The sequence below is a fragment of the Dromaius novaehollandiae genome, chromosome 8 (assembly GCF_036370855.1).
Source record: "Dromaius novaehollandiae isolate bDroNov1 chromosome 8, bDroNov1.hap1, whole genome shotgun sequence".
NCBI lineage: Eukaryota > Metazoa > Chordata > Aves > Casuariiformes > Dromaiidae > Dromaius > Dromaius novaehollandiae.
In genome coordinates, this window is record NC_088105.1 from 31,494,011 (window position 1) to 31,512,526 (window position 18,516).

An 18,516-nucleotide genomic window follows, 5' to 3' on the forward strand; every position below is an offset into this window, starting at 1 on the left:
GGATCTGAAGGTACAAACTGTAATCGGGAATTTGACTTGTTTGAATACTTGTGAATAGCAGGCTTTATATGTCTGTTTTAATTAAGGTCTTTAAAGAAAGTGATGTAATGCTTTGATTAAAATTATCAAAGATAGATGTTTGGAATTTTTTTTGGAAAGCCGACTTTTTGCAAATACACATTTTAACAATGTTGGACATTATTTTGTGGCAATTTTGTTAGCATTAGATTGATTTTGGGTTGATTGAAATTACCATTTGCAAGCAAAAATGCAAGACTTGCATTATACAGAGATCACTGTGTCCTAAAAAAAGCAGTGATTTCCCCCCCCCCCCCCCCCCCCCGGTATTTGACTCCTCGGACGGGGCTGACTGACTGTTTGCAGTGTCAGAATTTGTCAAATTTGTCGCTGGAGCATGCCTTGGTAGTTACATTTTGGTAGGAAAACTGATCGATGGAAAATCCAGGGCGCCAAAGATGCTTTCAGATTAAACTTGTATGCGTTCGTAAGTGGATCCAAGTCTGCAAAAGGGATAGTTAGTGTGTGTCGTCGTCGTTGGGCAGCTGTTCCTCTGCGCCGCTGGTGACCCTGTGAGGGCTTTGGGGGACGCTGCGTCTCTATTCCTGTCGTGGTGTGAGGCTGCGAGCTGCTTCGTGAGATCTGTGCCAGAGCCCTTTCGAGTGGGCCATCGCTCCCCTTGGCTCTCCCCTCGCCTTTCCATTTGGTGCGAGCGACAGTTCCTGCTGCTCGGGGCCCTGGGGAAGTTTGGCGCTGATTTGCTGCGCGAGCGGTGTCAGGGGAGTATTGCTGCCGGCGTGACGGCCCCGGCTGTCACTTCGGGGCTTGGGTTCCCCGTCTCGCTGCTCTGCCCGGGTGGCCTTTGCTTCCCCTCGCGCCGTGCTGCAAACAGACCCCGTCAGGTTTCTTCAAAAATAACGAGGGTTTTGACGCGAGCCGTGTGATTGATCTGGACTGTCACCGAACTCAGAAGGTGTCGGTGACACCGGAGCGGGAGCTGGGGCCGCCCTGCCGGCTTTAACCCCGTGGCCGCGGGAGGAAGCGCCGTGCTCCGCGCCGCACCACGATGAAGCGGAGGAAGCAGCGACTTGGAGCCCCTTCGCTGCGGATCCAGTAAGGGCTGTTGGGCAGAATAAGTTGTGCTCGAATACTTCGAATTAAAGCTATCAAGGAAATGAGGCAGAATCTGCTTGGGGCCAATGAACAGTGTTTTTATCTCAGTTAGTTTTATTTATCTGTCATGCTTGTTCGGTTGTATGCAAAATCTCATTTTGAAAATGTTAAGGTTTTATTTCTATGAAGCATCAAATATTGCTTTAAAAAAACCCCAAAAAACAAAAAAACAGTATTTGAAGTGTTTGTAATTGGGTGCATTGTAGTTAAGTTTTATAACTAGCATTAGTTAATGTAGTAAAACTGAATTTCTAGAACTCTTCTGTTTTTTTCGTTTGATCTCTGTTCCAGATTTAAAGGGAACTTCTAATAATTTGCCAGAAAGTGAGCTGCCACAGGGCTCAGATCTGCACAAGCCTTTGCTACCTTTCTTTGCTTTTTAAATTAAGAACTCATTTGAAAACTTTTAGATCTGGAGCAAAAAAAATCTTTCTTTACATTGCCCCATGTATGCTTTACCAATCACATTTAGAGAAGCTAATCCTACTCAATGCTTGGATCCTGTATAAATGCTCTGAAATCTAATGCAAATTGTTATTTATGATGTAGCAAATGATGTTGAGTATTTTTGCTATTAGTTAAAATAAAGGACGTTGTATATTAAATCGTAGGTGTAGAAGTAGAGGAGGTTAAATGAATCGATCACGCAGTCGGTGCAGGGAGGAGCGGGGTAGGAGGCAGGCTTAACCTTTGCTGTCAGCAGGCTCCAAAGCTCATCAGCTGTTTAAGCAGAGATTGCTGGTGGAGGGGGTTTCCAGCATGCAAAGGTTGCTTGCTGATAAGAGGTATTTGGATTCATTAGGAAATATAAAATAGGGAACCTTAACAAACATGCCAGACTGCAGTACTTCCAATGCAAAGTGCCTGAATACTGAAGAACTGAAGCACATCCCAGATTTCCCTTTTGCTGGATTTTATGCTTCAGTATGATAAATAAAAACTTTTTTCATCCCTCAAGCATAGTCTAGGTTATACTTCATAAAAATCTGATGGTGGTAGTTTGTATTTTAGTGCGTAAGCACACTGAACATTTCACAGGACCTCATTTTGCTCAGCACTGTCCAGATTTTAAAAAAGAAAAAAGGAGACTTATGCTCCAAAAGCTTTACAGCTATACCGACAAGCATGCATGTGGCTGGTACTGTGTTCATGCTGTGCCCCCCTAGACACAGTAATTGACACTGTACGTACAAGCATGGTGTTTTGAGGATTAGATTCAAGGAACTTTGCATTTTCTGATAATCATGATAGATGAACATTTATCATAAGGTTGATCTTCATTGTTTAGTTCCTTTCCTTTTGCAACTTATATGTATAACTTTGCAGGATTGGAATGTAATAGTTGTAATGTGCAAAACCAAAATACTCCAAAGTGAGATGATATTTTTATTGGCAGAGTATTCGGTTTGGATGCATTATATTTAAAAAATAAAAGTGGTCATATCACCAGTTAAGAACAAAAATATCACTCTTCAGATAGATTAGATACAGCACAGGAGTAAATTCAGTATATTGTGGCATGATAATCTCTTATGTAAAAGCCCAAAACATACTTGTTGCTGTTTAAAAATCTGGGGAAAAGGCTTTCAAAATATAAATTTATCTTCTGATACATTATTTTGGTTGCCCAGGGTTTCTTTGTAATACCAATATTTGTAAGTTAAATTTTATTTTGTTTCTAGACAAGGACATCTGATCGTGTATAGTTCAATAAATTAGGTGTTAAAACTCTTCTTTACATTTATGTAGAAGTCTGTTTGCAGCTTTTTGGAAAAAGCAGCTACTTTAAGAAATTTTCTACGCTGTCTGTGTTATAAGAATATATGTTGGCTGCTAACCCTGCAAAAGCACTATAGTTTATAGAACTGAGCACAGAGTTGGGAATCAGTGTCCTCAGTTCCAGTCCTGATGCTGCCATGGATGTGCGATGAACGAGTCACTTAACCTCTTTGTGCCTCAGTTTCCCCATTGCTAAGATTGGAATAAACCTACCTTGCCGTGCTGCTTTCAGGCTTAATTAGTTGTTGTTATAAAACACTGTCAGTGCTAAATGTTGTTTTCTAGTCAATGCTTTGTGTAATTCACATTTTCACAGTTGAATGTTTTTATTGCTGCCCTAGCTATGGCGTAGAACCATGGCTCCAAAACTGTGATCTGTGAGGCTGTGATAGAAACGGCCTATATCTGTTATTGACACCGTTATTGTCTTTGTTAATTTTTCTCAATTAAAAGTTTGACATTAAGGATTGACAGTGGTGTGTGATCCAGAAAGCCTGGGAATCACTTACAAAAAAGAATTTGGATAATTCCAGTTTAGAAAATTTTCACAGTGGGAAAATAATGTTGAGTAGACACTATGTTGTCTGCCAAATACATTTTGGTTACCAGTTTGGACAGTAATTGAAAGTATGACTTTTAACCACTTAGTTTACAACATTTATTAAGAAGGTATAGCTTATATTTTGGAAGTAAATTTTTTGGTTTTGTTTTTAATTGAAAAGGGAAGACACGTGATGCTGACCCTCATTTTTTTTCTGCTATGGTACCTTGTCAGAATCTCCTCTCCTTTGTACTCCCACTGCCGAGGAAGTGATGTTCATCAGCACATGTTCTCTCCTACATCTGCTCCAGGTCTGCAGCACCTTAAATTCCCATTTAGTGCTGATTGTGCACTTGCTACTTCTCCTCTAGTATTTTATCTGAGCTCGCAACCCCACAGCAATCCGCCTAGTCCGTGCTACAGCCAGCCTTTTCAGTGGAGGTAAGGAGAGGTATCAACAAGGTATTTCTAACAGTTTGGTATGAGTGTAACCATTTATGAACTCACCAGCTTTATAGTTTGAGAATAATATCTAACAGAAGGCGCCAGCCTTGTTGTCATCGTTTACTTCTAGCCATGTAGTGTTCAGATTGATGTTGCTTGTTTGCACAAATTTTTCAAGTTCACACATAGCTGAAGGCCATGCAGAAGGAAGAAGAGGAAATGGAGTCCCCTCCACCTTTGTGTGCCCCTAAATTGCTAATTGAGCAGCCAAAGAATCCTCACAGATGTCATAAATGTCAAGAAAACCAACTTAAAACATGTATGAATGGGAAAATGGAAGCTTTCATAGTTATGAATTTAAATGATTAGTCATTACTTAATTCACTCCACTGTGATTACGTTTCACAGAAGAACTGGTACATATGAGTGTTTGGAGACATGCTGCTCTGAACACTGTCTAGGTCCAACAGAGTGAGAGTGCATCTGAGATGAGTATTTTAGTTCAGATCTGGGGTACAATTATCAAGTGAATCTCTTGATTGTCCCCATTTCAATTGCTTTGTTTCACATAGCGGAGGTAGGCTTGCAGCACAAGGAAGGGCTTCCTTTTGGCTAAATTTAACCTGGAAGATGCACTCCAGGAATGCCTCTAGTGCACTCTGGTCCATCAGTGCTCTGCACCAGATCTTCATTCTGCAAACTCAATTTGTTGAGCCGCCAGACTTGCTAAGATAGACTTAGGCTTATTATCTGTTTCATGTTATCTTTCTTCTATTTTTAGATGATATTAAAAACCCTTCCTCAGATACTTCCTATAAATAGCATGCCTTTTTGAATTTAACACTTTAAAGATACAAACTAGTGTATGGCATAAATCTTAGTCACTGATGTAACCTAACTATCCTGGTGCTAGATAGGAAGTTGCTGCTTTCTTTCTTTCTTTCTTTGTAGCAGTTTTGTGCTAGAAGTGTGTACAGTGGGATTAGCACTTACTTTCTAAGTTACTGCTTTTGAGGCCTAACCTAGAGTGTAGTCCTTGAGAAGCCCTGCCTAGAATCCAACTTTTGCACAGATCCGCTATCGCACTCTGTTCTGCTCACTGTAAATCCGCATTCGTTTTTTATGGAAATGGGCAGGCTGAAGTCTCTGTCTGCAAACACAGGGTCTACAAAGGATAACGAGTAAAAGCAAGTCTGTTAGTAGGTTTAAATATGGGTGTAGAGGAGCTGGTAAACTGAAAAAAGGTCTGAAACAGCTTCATTATATTAAGGTGTTTGAGAGCTTGGCTGACCTGTTTCACTTTCAGGATTAGCTCGTCATCCTCCTTGTGCCTTATTATGGACCGTACAAGACCATTAGCAGCCCCAGTGGAAACTTCTGGTTTCTTCACTAGTGATACATAGTGAGATTGTCCTGGCAAAGCAGCAGAGACGAAGGCTAACACAAGCTAGAGATCTTTGTATGTGCAGCTCTGAAATTGGAGTGAAGTGGTACCTGCTTTAAACCTGAGCTAGCAGAGCCTGCAGAATGCTGCTTTGAAAGTTCATGTACTGCAGTGGGGATGTAGCTGGCCAAATTTCAGTTACTTCTGAGATGGTAATGCAGCAGCCCCTGAAATGAGACTGTTACTTCAGAGGGAGGTTGCTCTTGCTCACCAGCTCCTGTGGAGTAACCAGAAAATGTGAAGTTGAGCTATTCTAGGCCTCTGTCCCTCTGATGGAGAGCATTGCACACTACATCTGGTGGGTGGAAACCAGGCTGTCAGTGAAGGAAGGGATGTTGCAGGCAGCTGTGTCTGGCATGTTGTGCAGGGCTGGGGAGAGAGGTGATCGCTCAGCCCGCCTGCTCCTTTCCCTGGAAGCTGGGCAGGAGCTGGTGAAAAATCCTGGTGCTCGTTTTGGCAGTGCGTGCAGGGCAGTGACTAAGGAGCAGCCTCTTTGGGTTTTAATATCGTTATTATCAATATAATTTTAAATGCATTTTTAGTATTTAAAAGCTGGAATTGGGTAATGGTCCTGTGCAAGGCCGATTAAGTGCGATTTAATGCTGTTTAGCATTGGGGCTAATTAATTGACTGGTAAGTAGTAATTAGCTATCAAAATTAGATTACTGTTGGAGTCAATTGAGACTGGAGAGGAGATCTAATGATTCTTGTTTTTCTTTTTCTTTTTTAAAGCCTTTTTGCCTGCTTTTTTTTTTTTCCGAGAATCCTTTGGTCTTCAGGTGTTTGACACAGGTCAGTGAATAATTTCCTCATAAGAGTAGTTCATTTAAAAGTCTCAGTGTCCTGTTCTAGTCCACTGTTACTATGACTCTTCTTGATTATATTTTTCACATATGTGCACCTTCCAGCCATCTGCTCTCTGAATGCTGAATGGTTGATGATTCACAGCTACGTGGCTGTGTGTAAGAGCTTAGATCTACTATAATAACTTTTTATTTTTGTCCTTCGCGAGTTGTTGCTTTCACCTGTGCAGCTCTTGATCCTGTTTTATCCCGGCGCTCTTTGTTGTAGTTTTGTTTACTTGGTTACGGTAGCGATAGCCATTCCTGCTTGCTTAGAGCAAAGGTTCATCTTGGCGAGTTATTACTGTCATTGATCTACTCAGCTTAACGCTCTCAGGTTAGCCCGGCAGTGGCTAATTTCCATAGCGCTGCAAGTGATATCAGGAATGGGTGGAAAATTTAACTAGAAAGTATGTATGTGCCTTAATGTTAAATGTTTCTCATATTTTGACCCTCAATATATTGCATTTGCAAGTATCTGTATAGTTTTTCTTTCTTTCCTCTTTTTCCTGATGTGGTTGATGTTTTTACACGGACAGATGAACAACTGTCAGTGCATCTGACATCGAGCACGTCCTATGGCTAGCGTGAAACTTCTTGGCTTCTCAAAGAATTAATCTAATTAGGAATGGAGATATTTTATGCATAACCTTTGAACAATTGGAAATAATGTAAGTGTTTTAAATGAGTAAAAGGAGATCTGAGATGGCACAATTACAATAAAAATAAATTGATAGCAGGTGAAATAAGACTGTTACTGTTAATGCAACTGTGGGTTGGAATTAAGGTCATGTATCTTTAGGATGAAAAGAGAATGATGTCCAAAATTAAACTGAAGTATTGGGTCTCATATTGGGGATCTGGCTTGCACTCTTCTGGGGTTAGCAGGGAAGTCAAATTACTGGAGAATATGAGGCCATGTTTCACAGCTGGTCCTCTTTATGACTTGGCAAGTCTTTGTACACCCCTGTTTGTCCTTTAATTTAATAGAAATGTGGATTTACTGCATTTCTTGATATTAAATTCCTTAAAAGATGTCACGTATTAATTGTTCTTAGAAGTGATGGGGCTTGAGATTTAAAAGAACATGCATCTTCCCCCTATCTCAAAGGATATAGTGGTCTCAGTGACTCTCAGCAACATATATATTAGTTGGAAAACTTTTAGAAACGTATTATTTGTTTGTGGTAACTAGGGTGCAGGTGGTCAGGTGCTTCAGTTGTGGCCTCTCTGGGTACTGCAGGTGAGGTGAAATCTCAGTGGAAATTTGCTTTATCCTAGCCAATGAAGGAAAGAGTTGGTGGGCTGGGACAATGTTGAGCTGCATTATTTAAGGGATATTTTCTCATGCTATTTTGGTTTCATGAATTCATGCCAGTTATGGAATGTGTTTTTTATAGGAATATATGCTACAGTTTATTTTTGTAGGAATGTTTTCCACTGGAGGTTCTAGCCTTAATAAAGTTTATTGATAATGGCTAGTAATCTTGTGTAGCTTTGCAGAATAGTTTCATAGATTTTTCTAGCCCATACAAAATCTGATGACCATTTCTGAATTGATGGTCAGATCCTTGCCATCTTAAGTAAAACAAAATGGGAAACCTAACATTGCTCAAAAATATCGTCATTTGAGTACAATACATAATTATTTGATCAGTGTGCAATTCCAATTTTATGAATTCTATGTAATTATGATTTTACGAACATCTGCGAGATAATTTAAGAATCTATTAATTTATATTAAAACCCCTATTCTAGGAAACAAGTGTTTAATCAATAACTGTGGTAAGCAACAAGAATAAATTATACAAGAGATGTTCAACAAATGTACTGGGAGAGTTGCCTGTCTTTATAAAGCCCTTCTTGAATAAGCTGTTGCAGTTGGTGTGGGGAGACCTATATTTAGAGCTGTGGCTTGTTTGGGTGCGTGAGTGTGCTGCAGCGTCCCCAGCGAGTCGGCTCCGTCACGGGGAATGGATGGGCTTTCCTGGCATCACCAGGGGCCGCACAGCCCTGCTGAGGGGTGGAAGACTGGGGGAGAGGGAGGAATCTCCCGTGTCTGCATGAGGTCTCGTGGCAGATGTCGGAGCTTTCTTCTCTTTTATGTTCTGGGATTACTGGTGTGTCTTGAGGGTCATGTAACTCCAGCCCAGAAGCTTTGCTGTCCTTTATTCCAAGGCAGGTGCAGAAATCCCTTCCATAATATGTGGAAGTATGTATTTTTTTTTTCTTTTTTTTCCAAAATTCAGCTGTGTTCTGAGGTTTTCTGGGTTTTCACTGTGTGTCTGCACCAGAGCGAACTTAATGCTATGGTGCGTGGGATTCTGTAATCAGTCAGCTTAAAAGGCCGTGTGTCTAGCATAGCTAAAATATTGTTTTAAAAACACACTATTAAAACATTTTAAGTAGGAAAACTTAATCAGCCCTGGTCGTAACAAGTACCTTGACCGAAACCACCAAAAATCTTTAATAAACATGCCTTATCTGTGTACATTAGATTGCCTAAAACTGTGTTGTTTAAAATGTGTCATCTAGTACATTTATTAACCTAACCAACTTCTCTGAACTGATGATTGCGTGTATATTGTGTAAATGCCTGAAAAGCGAAGCTGCTGTGGTGATACAATGACAGCACTGGAGACCTTCAGCACCTTATTTCCATTATTGTGGAGTCTCTTAGGAAAACAAAATTTGTATGATAATCCTAATGAAGCTTTTGGTTTGAAGAGCAGGGCAGCACCTGTGAACAGTAAGAGTTCCACATTTTTAAGGAAGATGAAAAAAAAGTCAGAATTCAAATGTGATGAGATTCCTTTATAATTTTATTTCAAAATAGCTCAAATTATCAAGAATTGGTGATGGTATCCTATTCCTACTTAAATTTCCTCTTAATTTAAGGTCACTTGATAGAGCTTTTGAGAGTTTATTTTGGTTAGTATTTCGTATTTGACGAACATCAGAGGATTAATGAAGAGGGCTATATTCAGCTTGAATGACACTTGGAAATTGTTCTGTTATGGCAGCAAGTGATATCTTCTAGGTTTAATTCTTGCTTCACTTCAGGTTCTGCTTTCTTAAATGTGCTAAATAATTGGTCAGAGTTGACTGCAGAGCAGTATAATGCCACTTCTGAAAACAGTGTAGATAAGCAATTCAGGAATAATGAGTAAGAGAACAACTTTGTGAATGTATCATTATGCATAATGTGCAGCAGTGAATTTTGAGTAGGTAATCTTAAGGCGACTGAATTTTAATCTACATCTCACTGAATGAATGAATGAGTTTCCCATTGTTCATTTCCTTTTTTAATGGAAAATTTTCTCTTCATTCTTTTTCTTTTGTGCCAGTTGTTACTCTTGGGAACACTTCTTCTGATGTAGGAGATGTAGACTACAGAGAAGAGACACGTTGGTGATACCTAGAGAATTGTCTGGTTCAGATTACTTTTCATCTTTCTCAAGCTGGTTGGAAAGTCTCCATTTGCTTGTCACGTGGTTGGAAGTAATCAGATGTGGTGGCCTTTGGTATGGAGTCTTGTGCACAGTATTTGGAAGAGAGAATTTACTGTGCAACTGGCCCCACGGCTTTGTTCCCTCACGTCAGCATGCAACTGAGGCTAAACTGAGAAATCAGCAATAATTTCTTTTGGGACAATTTGAGGGCATTTTGTTATGTTCATAGAAATGGCCACTTCTCATTGCAGCAGTAGGGCGTGAGACATAGCATGTGATCACTCCAATGAAATGTGGCAATTTTTTTGACACACACCTTAATTATGCACAATCACTTTGTCCTGTTGTACTCTCTGGGATGCAAGCATCAGTGGAGGGGCTGGGTGGGTGGCTTCCCTTGCAGTCTTCAGGAGAAACATTGCTCGTCTTGCTCTGAATTGGGCTGTATCATTTTTTTTGTGTGAAGACATTACATAAATGCTAAAATCCTCGCGTGCTGTTTGGAGGTGCAGGAGTGGAACAGTTAAGCATGGCAGTTTGGATCGCAGGGTACAATTTCTTGTCTCGTTCCAGGCTCCCGTAGGCTGCTGTCAGTGGAGCCATTGGTATAAAGCCATGCCTGGTCATTCGACCTGGGAAATCAGAGGCTTCCAGAGGGCAGGATGTGCCTCTGCCTTGGCTGACAAATCTCTGCTAGCCTTCTGCACCTATAAACCGACTGATTCATGACTGTTTTTTTCCACATAGTTGTGGTTGAAGGCTCTGCTCTGCTTGTATCCCTGAATATGAGCTGACTCATTTGCTGCCCCTGCACCATACAAAGGATTTGGAGTTTTTGGTGGGAAAAAGCTCACAGCTTCTAGAGAGAAACTAAAAGCTCTGAAGGTTCTCCAGATACTGTAAATACTGAGTTTTTACTTATTCTGCCCTTATCCTTGAAAAACATTCGTTCCTTCAAACAGTAGTGGTGTGCTCAGTTCTGTACCAGATTCTTCGTTTCACATAGTCTCTTCCTCAAAGAGCTTTTGACCTTGAATGCAGATAGAGAAATGAAACATGTGCTTGAAAGACTCCTGGACAAGGGAATCATTCTGAGAGGAAAAAATATTACATGTCTGTTTACTGTTGAAGTCTTCATAGACAGTTTGATGCATCTTCCAGTACTTGTTTTTAAATGTACCATTGGGCAACTAGAAGCTATTTTTGTTTTTTGACTTGGAAGGCCTGTGGTGTGTAGACATGCCTATTTTCATCCCATACTGGAGGCAGAGAAGTACTAACATTGGGTACTAGTGTGAATTTAATAGGCTTCAGCTAGGGAAAAACAGAGATTATATGACACAGCTGCTTGCAGTTGCAGGGGACTATTCCTGCTCATGACCAAGAGATGCCTTCCAGACTGACTTTCCTAAATAATTACCGTTTGAAGTTGTGTGTTGCAATCTCTAATTAAGCAATTCAGCTGGTCAATACTAAACTGCAAACCTAAGGAAAGTTCAGAATATAAAGAAGGGAAGCAGATTTCTGGAAAGCATTGCAGTTTTCAAAATTGTGTCACATTTTAGCTGTGTCTAGCTGTCCTGATCTGTGTTGAACTTCTGTCTCAAGCTTAAGCTCCTGTTTGAAACAGTGTTTTCTACAGGCTGCATCTGTATTCCCCCTTCCCCCCCCCCCATATCACTCTATTCCTGTTGTTGTTCATTCATCCTAAATATGCTTATTTTAATGCTCCAAGTTAAGTTATCTCTTATCCTCATGTATCTCCTAAAATTTTGGTACTTTGGCTAGTATTTATTATCCTGTCATTCAATCCCTGGTCTCATGCTTGAGAGCGTAACTGTCACGTCTCCGATCCGAAATAGAGATTTATTTGCATAGGCATTTCACTCAACAAAATGCTGTGGAAATAATACATTTGCTTCTTTTAGAAGACCTGCTGCATGCACAGAAGTGATAAAGTGTGCCTGGGTTATAGTTTGAGAAGATGAATAATATTTTTGGTGCTCTCTATTATGTTGTTCCTCTTTACATGTTTTTGTGATTCTCAGTTCTATTTGTCAAAAAGATGAAAAATTAACAACAAAGCAGGTCAAGTTATAATTCTCAGTGAATTTTTAGGGCAAGAGCATTCCAACACAAAGAAATCTGGCAAAAATCCATATCAGCTTTACTCCATGCTTCACTTTAATGCAACTGTTTGTCCATACTGCTTATGAGAAATCGAAAGATTACACCGCCAGTAAATACCCGGTTTTCCAAGTGAATCGACACACAAATATTTACCAGAAATGCTTCTTTAAGTCACAAGCGTCCGCATTTCACTCGCTGAGAACTTTCAATTAATTTGGACAAAATGGAGTTGATCCCAGCTGGGCTCATCCTCGCTGCGGAGGAGCAGCCCGGGGAGGCATGTTGGAGCCTGTGCCCCACGGCTGAGCAGGCACAGCCTCTCCTGACACCAAGATGGATCGCAGACCCGGGACCTGTCGCCTCTGCAACCTTCCCCTCTGTATTCAAACCATGGGCAGCTGCAGGCTACACTGTGGGACGCGGCGGTCTACTCTTTGCATACTGTTGTTGTAAGTGATCAATATTGTCCGAAGTCCCGTGTTGAATGATTTCCTGAGTTGTCTTTTCTCTGCAGAAAGTGCGTTTTTAGACAAGCAGGTGGTGCTCATTTACGTGCATGATCTGTGCTGTCTGCGCTGGTCTGTTTGTCTGTAGTTTGTGTTGTACAAAAACACCTGGACGTGTGAATGCTTATCAACGAGTCTTGCAGGATGAGGAGCTGGAAATGTTCCTTGCGTTTATTATCAACTGCCTTTTTATAGGTAGGCCAGAAGCCTAAATTTCTTTTCATTTGGAAGCCTAAAAGGTCCCAAATTTGCTTAAATTTTACTTAATTTTTCTTTGATTTTTGATTTACCAAATCTATATAACACTAGCTCTGCTAGTAAAAATTTGGAAGAAAATACAGTAAAGTGAATATGAGATAAATATTACTCTTCATCTACATTTTCTTTTTTCTTTATATCTGAGATGCTTTAGAAGTTCATTGTTGAGGGGGATTATATTAGTGATATTTCTTTTCAAAATATGTATGAGCAATTCTGTTGCCACAGATATATTTTTTGCTGCTAGTTGTATTAGTCTAGATTTATTTGTGCCATTTGATAATGGTTTACTGAATAGTGTAATGAGATTTAACATTGCAAACTTTTACATATTGTTTTTAATATTTTAGAATGAATTTATCCAAAGTGTGTTTTAAGTACTAATTTCATCATATCAGTAATGGATACCTGCTTGGCCATTCTCTCTCTTGAGTGACCAGGATAATTTCAGGAGACATTGTAAATGCCTGATTTCTGGCTCTGACATTTTTTTCTAGAGACTACAGAAACCATTGAGTTCCACGTCTGTCTATTTTGTATTTTATTTCAAATCTTCGTCTTTATTTAAAAGCAGAGAATTCCATCTGGGCCAATTTATCTTAAATTATTAAATCTGTTTCTCTGTTCCAGACTTCTAAAACGTATGTCTCTGCTTATATATATGTTTATGTGTGTGCGTGTTTGTGCATATATATGTATGTATCTTTATTAGAAGAGCTTCTGGATATTATGTTTATTTTAGGGAATATTGCTTTTGAAATGCATCAGTTTTGTGGGTTCTCCAGAGTTACTGTAAAACAGTTTAATGAGATGTATCAATCTATAGCTATATAAAAACCAATGTTCCAGGCTTGTTCTCATGTTCATCTTGTCTTGTACATTATATACTTCTCTGAAGCATGCAACCTTGAGTAGTTTGTTTGCCTGCTGGCTGATGATATGTTATCACTGCTTTTGCAGACTTTAAGATTAAATGCTAAGCTTTTGCTGTGATGATTCATATTATTCCAAAGGAATAACTAAGATAGGGTCTAATTTCTGTTACTAAATACATGGCCAAATTAGGATGTAATTGTGCCTTTAAAACTGAATGAACTTTTTGTCCATATGTATCTATAGCTATATGTCAGGACTGATGATGCTTCCTTAGCATGGTTTAGGTTTCTCATGTCTGTTCTGTAGCATGAGTTATTTTGTAAAGTCTATTCTTATCCCATGCTCTAAGTTCATTAAGAATTTATGCCTGAAAATGTAAAATTCATCCTCTTAGTCTGTTCGTTTCATTAGCATTGCACTTGCTCCCAGAATAACTCTCCTTAACCCAACATCCTACAAAACAAGCGTTTTGTTTCAGAAAAGCCTTGGTAAATGCAAGGGCTTTACAATATCCTTAACGTTTCAGCTGAATCTAAGTGCGTTATACAAGAAATGAGGAAATAAGCTGCAGTGTGGAAGGGCCGGCTCTGAAGATTCAGGTCGGAACAAACAGCCTGAATTATACCTAGAAACAAATTAGATGCCAGTGCTCATTGTGGAGTTCAGGCTTGATTTGCTCTTCTGGGAAATATGCTGTCAAACAGGCAAAAGCACTCCCTGCTAGCTGGGTATCCAGCATAGCCCCAAGTCTAGGTTCGCTGGGTTTTGATGCTCTTTTGACTGGGTTGCTGCTGTGAGGTTGGTGTTGGAAGTCTGCAGCCTTGTGTAGATGCAGGGAGCCCTTTTTGCTGTTGTCAGCAAATAGTCGTGATCTGGAGTAGCAAAAAGCTGGCTAATTCACCCATGCGATAACAGCTCCGTTTCCTTTCTTTTGGTTTTTGGTTTCATTTAGTTTACTTTAATTACTTGTGTGTGGCCTTGGTTTAGCGTCAACAAGCTACTGGTAGTTCTTCGGTCCTCAGTCCCTCCAAAGGCACGAAGTGTGTCAACCGCCTTTTCTCTTAAATTGTCCTTTAAGATCTGTGCTGTCGTTTCCCCTAAAACAGAGGTTAATGACACTTGCTTTTTCAAATTTGCTTTGCTACGACAGTCTTGTTGGAATGGATTTGACAATGTCCATCAAAGACTGTGTGTTACAGTTCTTTGGGATATACGTGAAACCTGTTGTTGGAGGACGCAGCAGCAGCCTGGTTTCTCTGTTCAGTGCAGCGCAACGAGTGATGGAAGGATTCGGCAAAGGATGGAGGCCAGTGCAAGCTGCTAGGGCTGCCCTCCCTCTCGAGAGGCTGATGCGTGTTCGTTGATGAATATAGCTTCCTTCTTCCAAATACTGCTGCACAGCGAATTTACTAACACTGTTTTACAGGTTACAAAATTTTAAGTGCATCATGATAAATAATACACGACAAAGAGGAAGAAGAGCCATGGGGGCTCAATTTATGTTTTCCTTTGGCTAAATTTTGTTTGGTGGAGAGGACGAAAAAAGTTTTGGAGAAGGTTATCGAGCTTATGGCTCACACTGTGATGCTGTGTTTCATGCGAGTGTTACTGAGTGGCTGCAAGAGCGTTTCAGATAAAACATTAGAAGATTTGTGTATATGAAGTGAGATTTTCAAAACTGATGTTCAATATTGTTATTTTTAAAATGACTTCTCATTTTTTATGTTATTTGACTTGCATATGGAGGTTACATTTGATTAAATAAGAGAACTGACATTTGAATCACACTTACTTGAGAGAAGCCTGAGCTGGGAAAAGAATGCAAGTTCTATTAATTTATCCAAAGAGGACAATTGACCTTTCTGTGGCATCTAAGCCCAAGCAGCAATTTTGCGAGCTTGAAATCAGGTTAAAATTTATGCTGTATTGAAGTTGCCCAATACCTTCCTAGTGTTATTTGTGAAGAATAACATTGTATGCAATAGTAACACGCTAGTAAGTGGTATTTTTGTAAACAGAAATGCAAAGAATATTTCTTACTAAATATTTGTAGAATTTGGGCCACAATTTGTGTTTTGGCAATGCTTGCTTATTATTGCTTTTTGGGATATTGTTTTCATATAGAAAATATTAATCCTCGTGATAGGGCTGTAGTTAACATCCTCTGAATCTAATTTAGTACTGTTTTAGAAGAAATGGTTTAGAACTAAGAAATCAAGGCAGTTGCTTATGATTAGGCTGTGCTGGGATACTGTGGTTAATTAATTAGTTAGCATTTCAGGCTGTCCAGTATGCTGGCAAGTCCTGTTAATTCAGTACCAGTGCTGGATTTAAGTCACATGAAAAGTTGGCAGTTTTTATTCAGGTACGTGCAAGATGTGTGTACGATGCCTTATAACTACCTCTGCCTCAGTTCTGTAAATGATCCTTTGCATCATTATCTAAACTACTTTAGCCACCAGGACGTCACCTGTGTGGGAAAGGCACACTGGGGGCAGGTTTGGTTGTCCTTCACCCCCCAAAAACTGGCCATCGATTCTTTCATCTGAAATTTAGGTAACTGCTGTAGTAGAATGAAGCTTGAATTCTGTATTGGCTTGGAGTTGGGGTGCAAGGAGTTAGGGTGATTTCTGCCAAAATATAAAGAAAGATGTGATTGTATAACGTAGCAAGTGGGGATAGAAAATTGAGCCTTAAAGCTATATTCAGCTTCCTGTCTTATGTCAGACCGTTACTTCCATTTCTTGAGGCTGCAGTCTCCTCGGAGAAAAGACAGCCCATTCTTGATTTGCGTAGGTCATTGTTCAAATAATAATGATGCCTCAAATAGCTCAACATACATCTTCCATTTAGTTTTTTTTTTTTTTTTAAAGGAATCCTACTTTTTTAGAAGAAGTTTTTCTCTGGAGTTTTTAGTACTGCGTTGTTAGAGTTGTTTCAGAATACTCTGGACTTCTCTTTACTCTGCATTTCACATTTGGGGGCAGTCCCCAAATAAGTGCTTTACAAATGCTGATCTGTAGGATTAGATTTTGATTTTGGCGTGTGGAAGACACGTTTTGGAAAGCAGGCATAGCAAGTGTTTAAGAAATTTCCCTTGTTTGTGAACCAGTGTTACAGAATTTGCAAAGTGCTTTTTGCAGTTCTTGGGTAAGCACTCTACAGAATCACACTAAATAAAGAGGCACAAACGTTTAAGTTGGAGGTGACGGCAAACAGTCCATTTTCTTGCCCAGTTTGGGTGCCTTGTATTGCACTGGAAAAGCTGAGGTTTGACACAGTTGCGTTCGGTTAATGCTGCTATGGAATAGTTGGTCATCGGTGTTCGGGGAGACTCTTCTCCTAAAATAGCTTCTCCTTTCTGCATCCTTTTGTAAGAGATGTAAAAGTTGAGTTGTGGAAGTGTTGAGTACTGCTTTATTATGGATTCTCAAGCACCTTCAAAAAAGCCACAATGTATATAAATTTGAGGGTTTTAGCTGGTAGAGATCTTATTTGCTAACCATAAGCAGCCCATAATTTAATTTTGTTGTGATGTATTTATTTTATTAATTACCTTAACTAATACTTTTTAGGGATATTACTACTTGAGAATTTCAATTAATGTTTTGGTTGACAGAGTAAATATGAATACTTTAGTACCGTTTAAAAAAAATGGGCTTAATTGCGAGGACATTTAGTAATATCTTGAATGCAATGTTAAAATGTTTATTCTCTGGTTTCTAGTATTGATCGATATGTGTTCTTAGGTGGACGCACAAATTAATGTGTTTGTTCATTCTGCTCAGAAGCAGGTAGTGGCAGAGGTTAGTCTGGTTGTACGCTAAACTAATTTTGTCAGTTCAAAGCAGAATTCAGCGCAGCTTCGTTTGATGCAAACGTTTAAAAGCGCTAGCGAGGCTGATGCTGTGGAACAGAAGTTCGGTTCCCGCAGTGTGCAAAGTCGCATCTCTTGGTTTGCAAACTCAAATGGAAGGGCGCAGGTTTACTGAATCAGGTACTGTGAGTCTTGATAAGTGTATATATGTATTAACAATGCTGCTTTATTTAATGAGAAATTATGAAGAAAATCTAATCCTACTGGGACTCTCTGCTCGCAGGCGTTTCTAAGGCGAAGGGCGCACGGTGCCTGGCGGGCAGTGCCAGCTGCTGGTCGTCATCCTTCTCGGCTCCCTGATAAAGAACCACTCGAGCACTGAAATATGAGAACGTCATTAGCTTTCCTACTGGCAGAAGTGTTTAAAAAAGCCACAATAGAAAGTCCTAAGGAGAAAATAGATTGCATATCAAAGTGGGGGGGAAGGCAGCTACAATGAGGTTTTGTTCAGACCTTGGAAAAAGCAAAAACGGGGTGAGGAGATTGTGCTGGCGCAAAGGGGAAAGAGTGAACTTGTGGCTGGCTGGAGAGGGAGTGTGGGAAGCCTCCATGCATCACTCGGCTTCTCGCTGGCGTTTTGTCGTCAGGATTGGTTCGGGCGAGCCCTTTCGTGGGCACCAGGTGATCCGGGGGAGTTTTGTTTGCTGTGACCGACGTGCCTTTGGCACAGCTGATTTAGGGACAGAGTGCAATTGTGGCTTTAAACTGATCTTAGGTGCCACTGGAAGCTTACAGGGGTTTTCTTTGTAGTTAAAATCCAGTTTGGATATTTGAAGACAAAAAGTAGGATTCATTTAAAGATGGAAGATTCATTAAAAAAAAAAAAAGCCCCTTGTGTGCCTCCTGTAGTTATAAAGCCGAAGGACCTCCATTTCAAAATAAAAACACAAACGAGGCAGTAAATGCCACGCTCCGTGCAGACACTGCTTAAAACCAGTGTCTTACTCAGGATGAAGAATATAACCCTGGTTACGTTTTTCCTTGGATTTACTTTGATTCTAATCAGTTGAGCACGGAGAGAGATGGATGTAAAGCATGTGAGCTATGTGCAGAAGAAGCTCCAGTTTTAAAGTGTGTATGTTAGGAAGGGAATAGATATCACATTTTGCACTGCCTCTGAAGGAAGAGAGAGGCAGGCAAGGATGGAGTCAGGAGGGAAGGGAGGCAGTGGAAACA

General features: G+C 40.0%; 1 protein-coding gene across 10 annotated transcripts in view; it reads left to right on the forward strand.

The window, feature by feature from the left end:
* Positions 1–18,516, forward strand: part of MAST2 (microtubule associated serine/threonine kinase 2) — a 205,478-nt gene that overhangs the window by 92,542 nt on the left and 94,420 nt on the right. For 6 of the 10 annotated variants that reach the window (XM_064516146.1, XM_064516152.1, XM_064516147.1 and 3 more), the window contains exon 5: positions 3,746–3,952. The exons of 3 other annotated variants lie outside the window; for them this stretch is intronic. In XM_064516146.1, coding sequence (XP_064372216.1) covers positions 3,746–3,952 — 207 coding nt within the window. Of the gene's footprint in view, positions 1–1,069; positions 1,132–3,745; positions 3,953–18,516 lie in introns of those variants that run through there. One more of the 10 variants, XM_064516154.1, reaches the window with a different exon arrangement.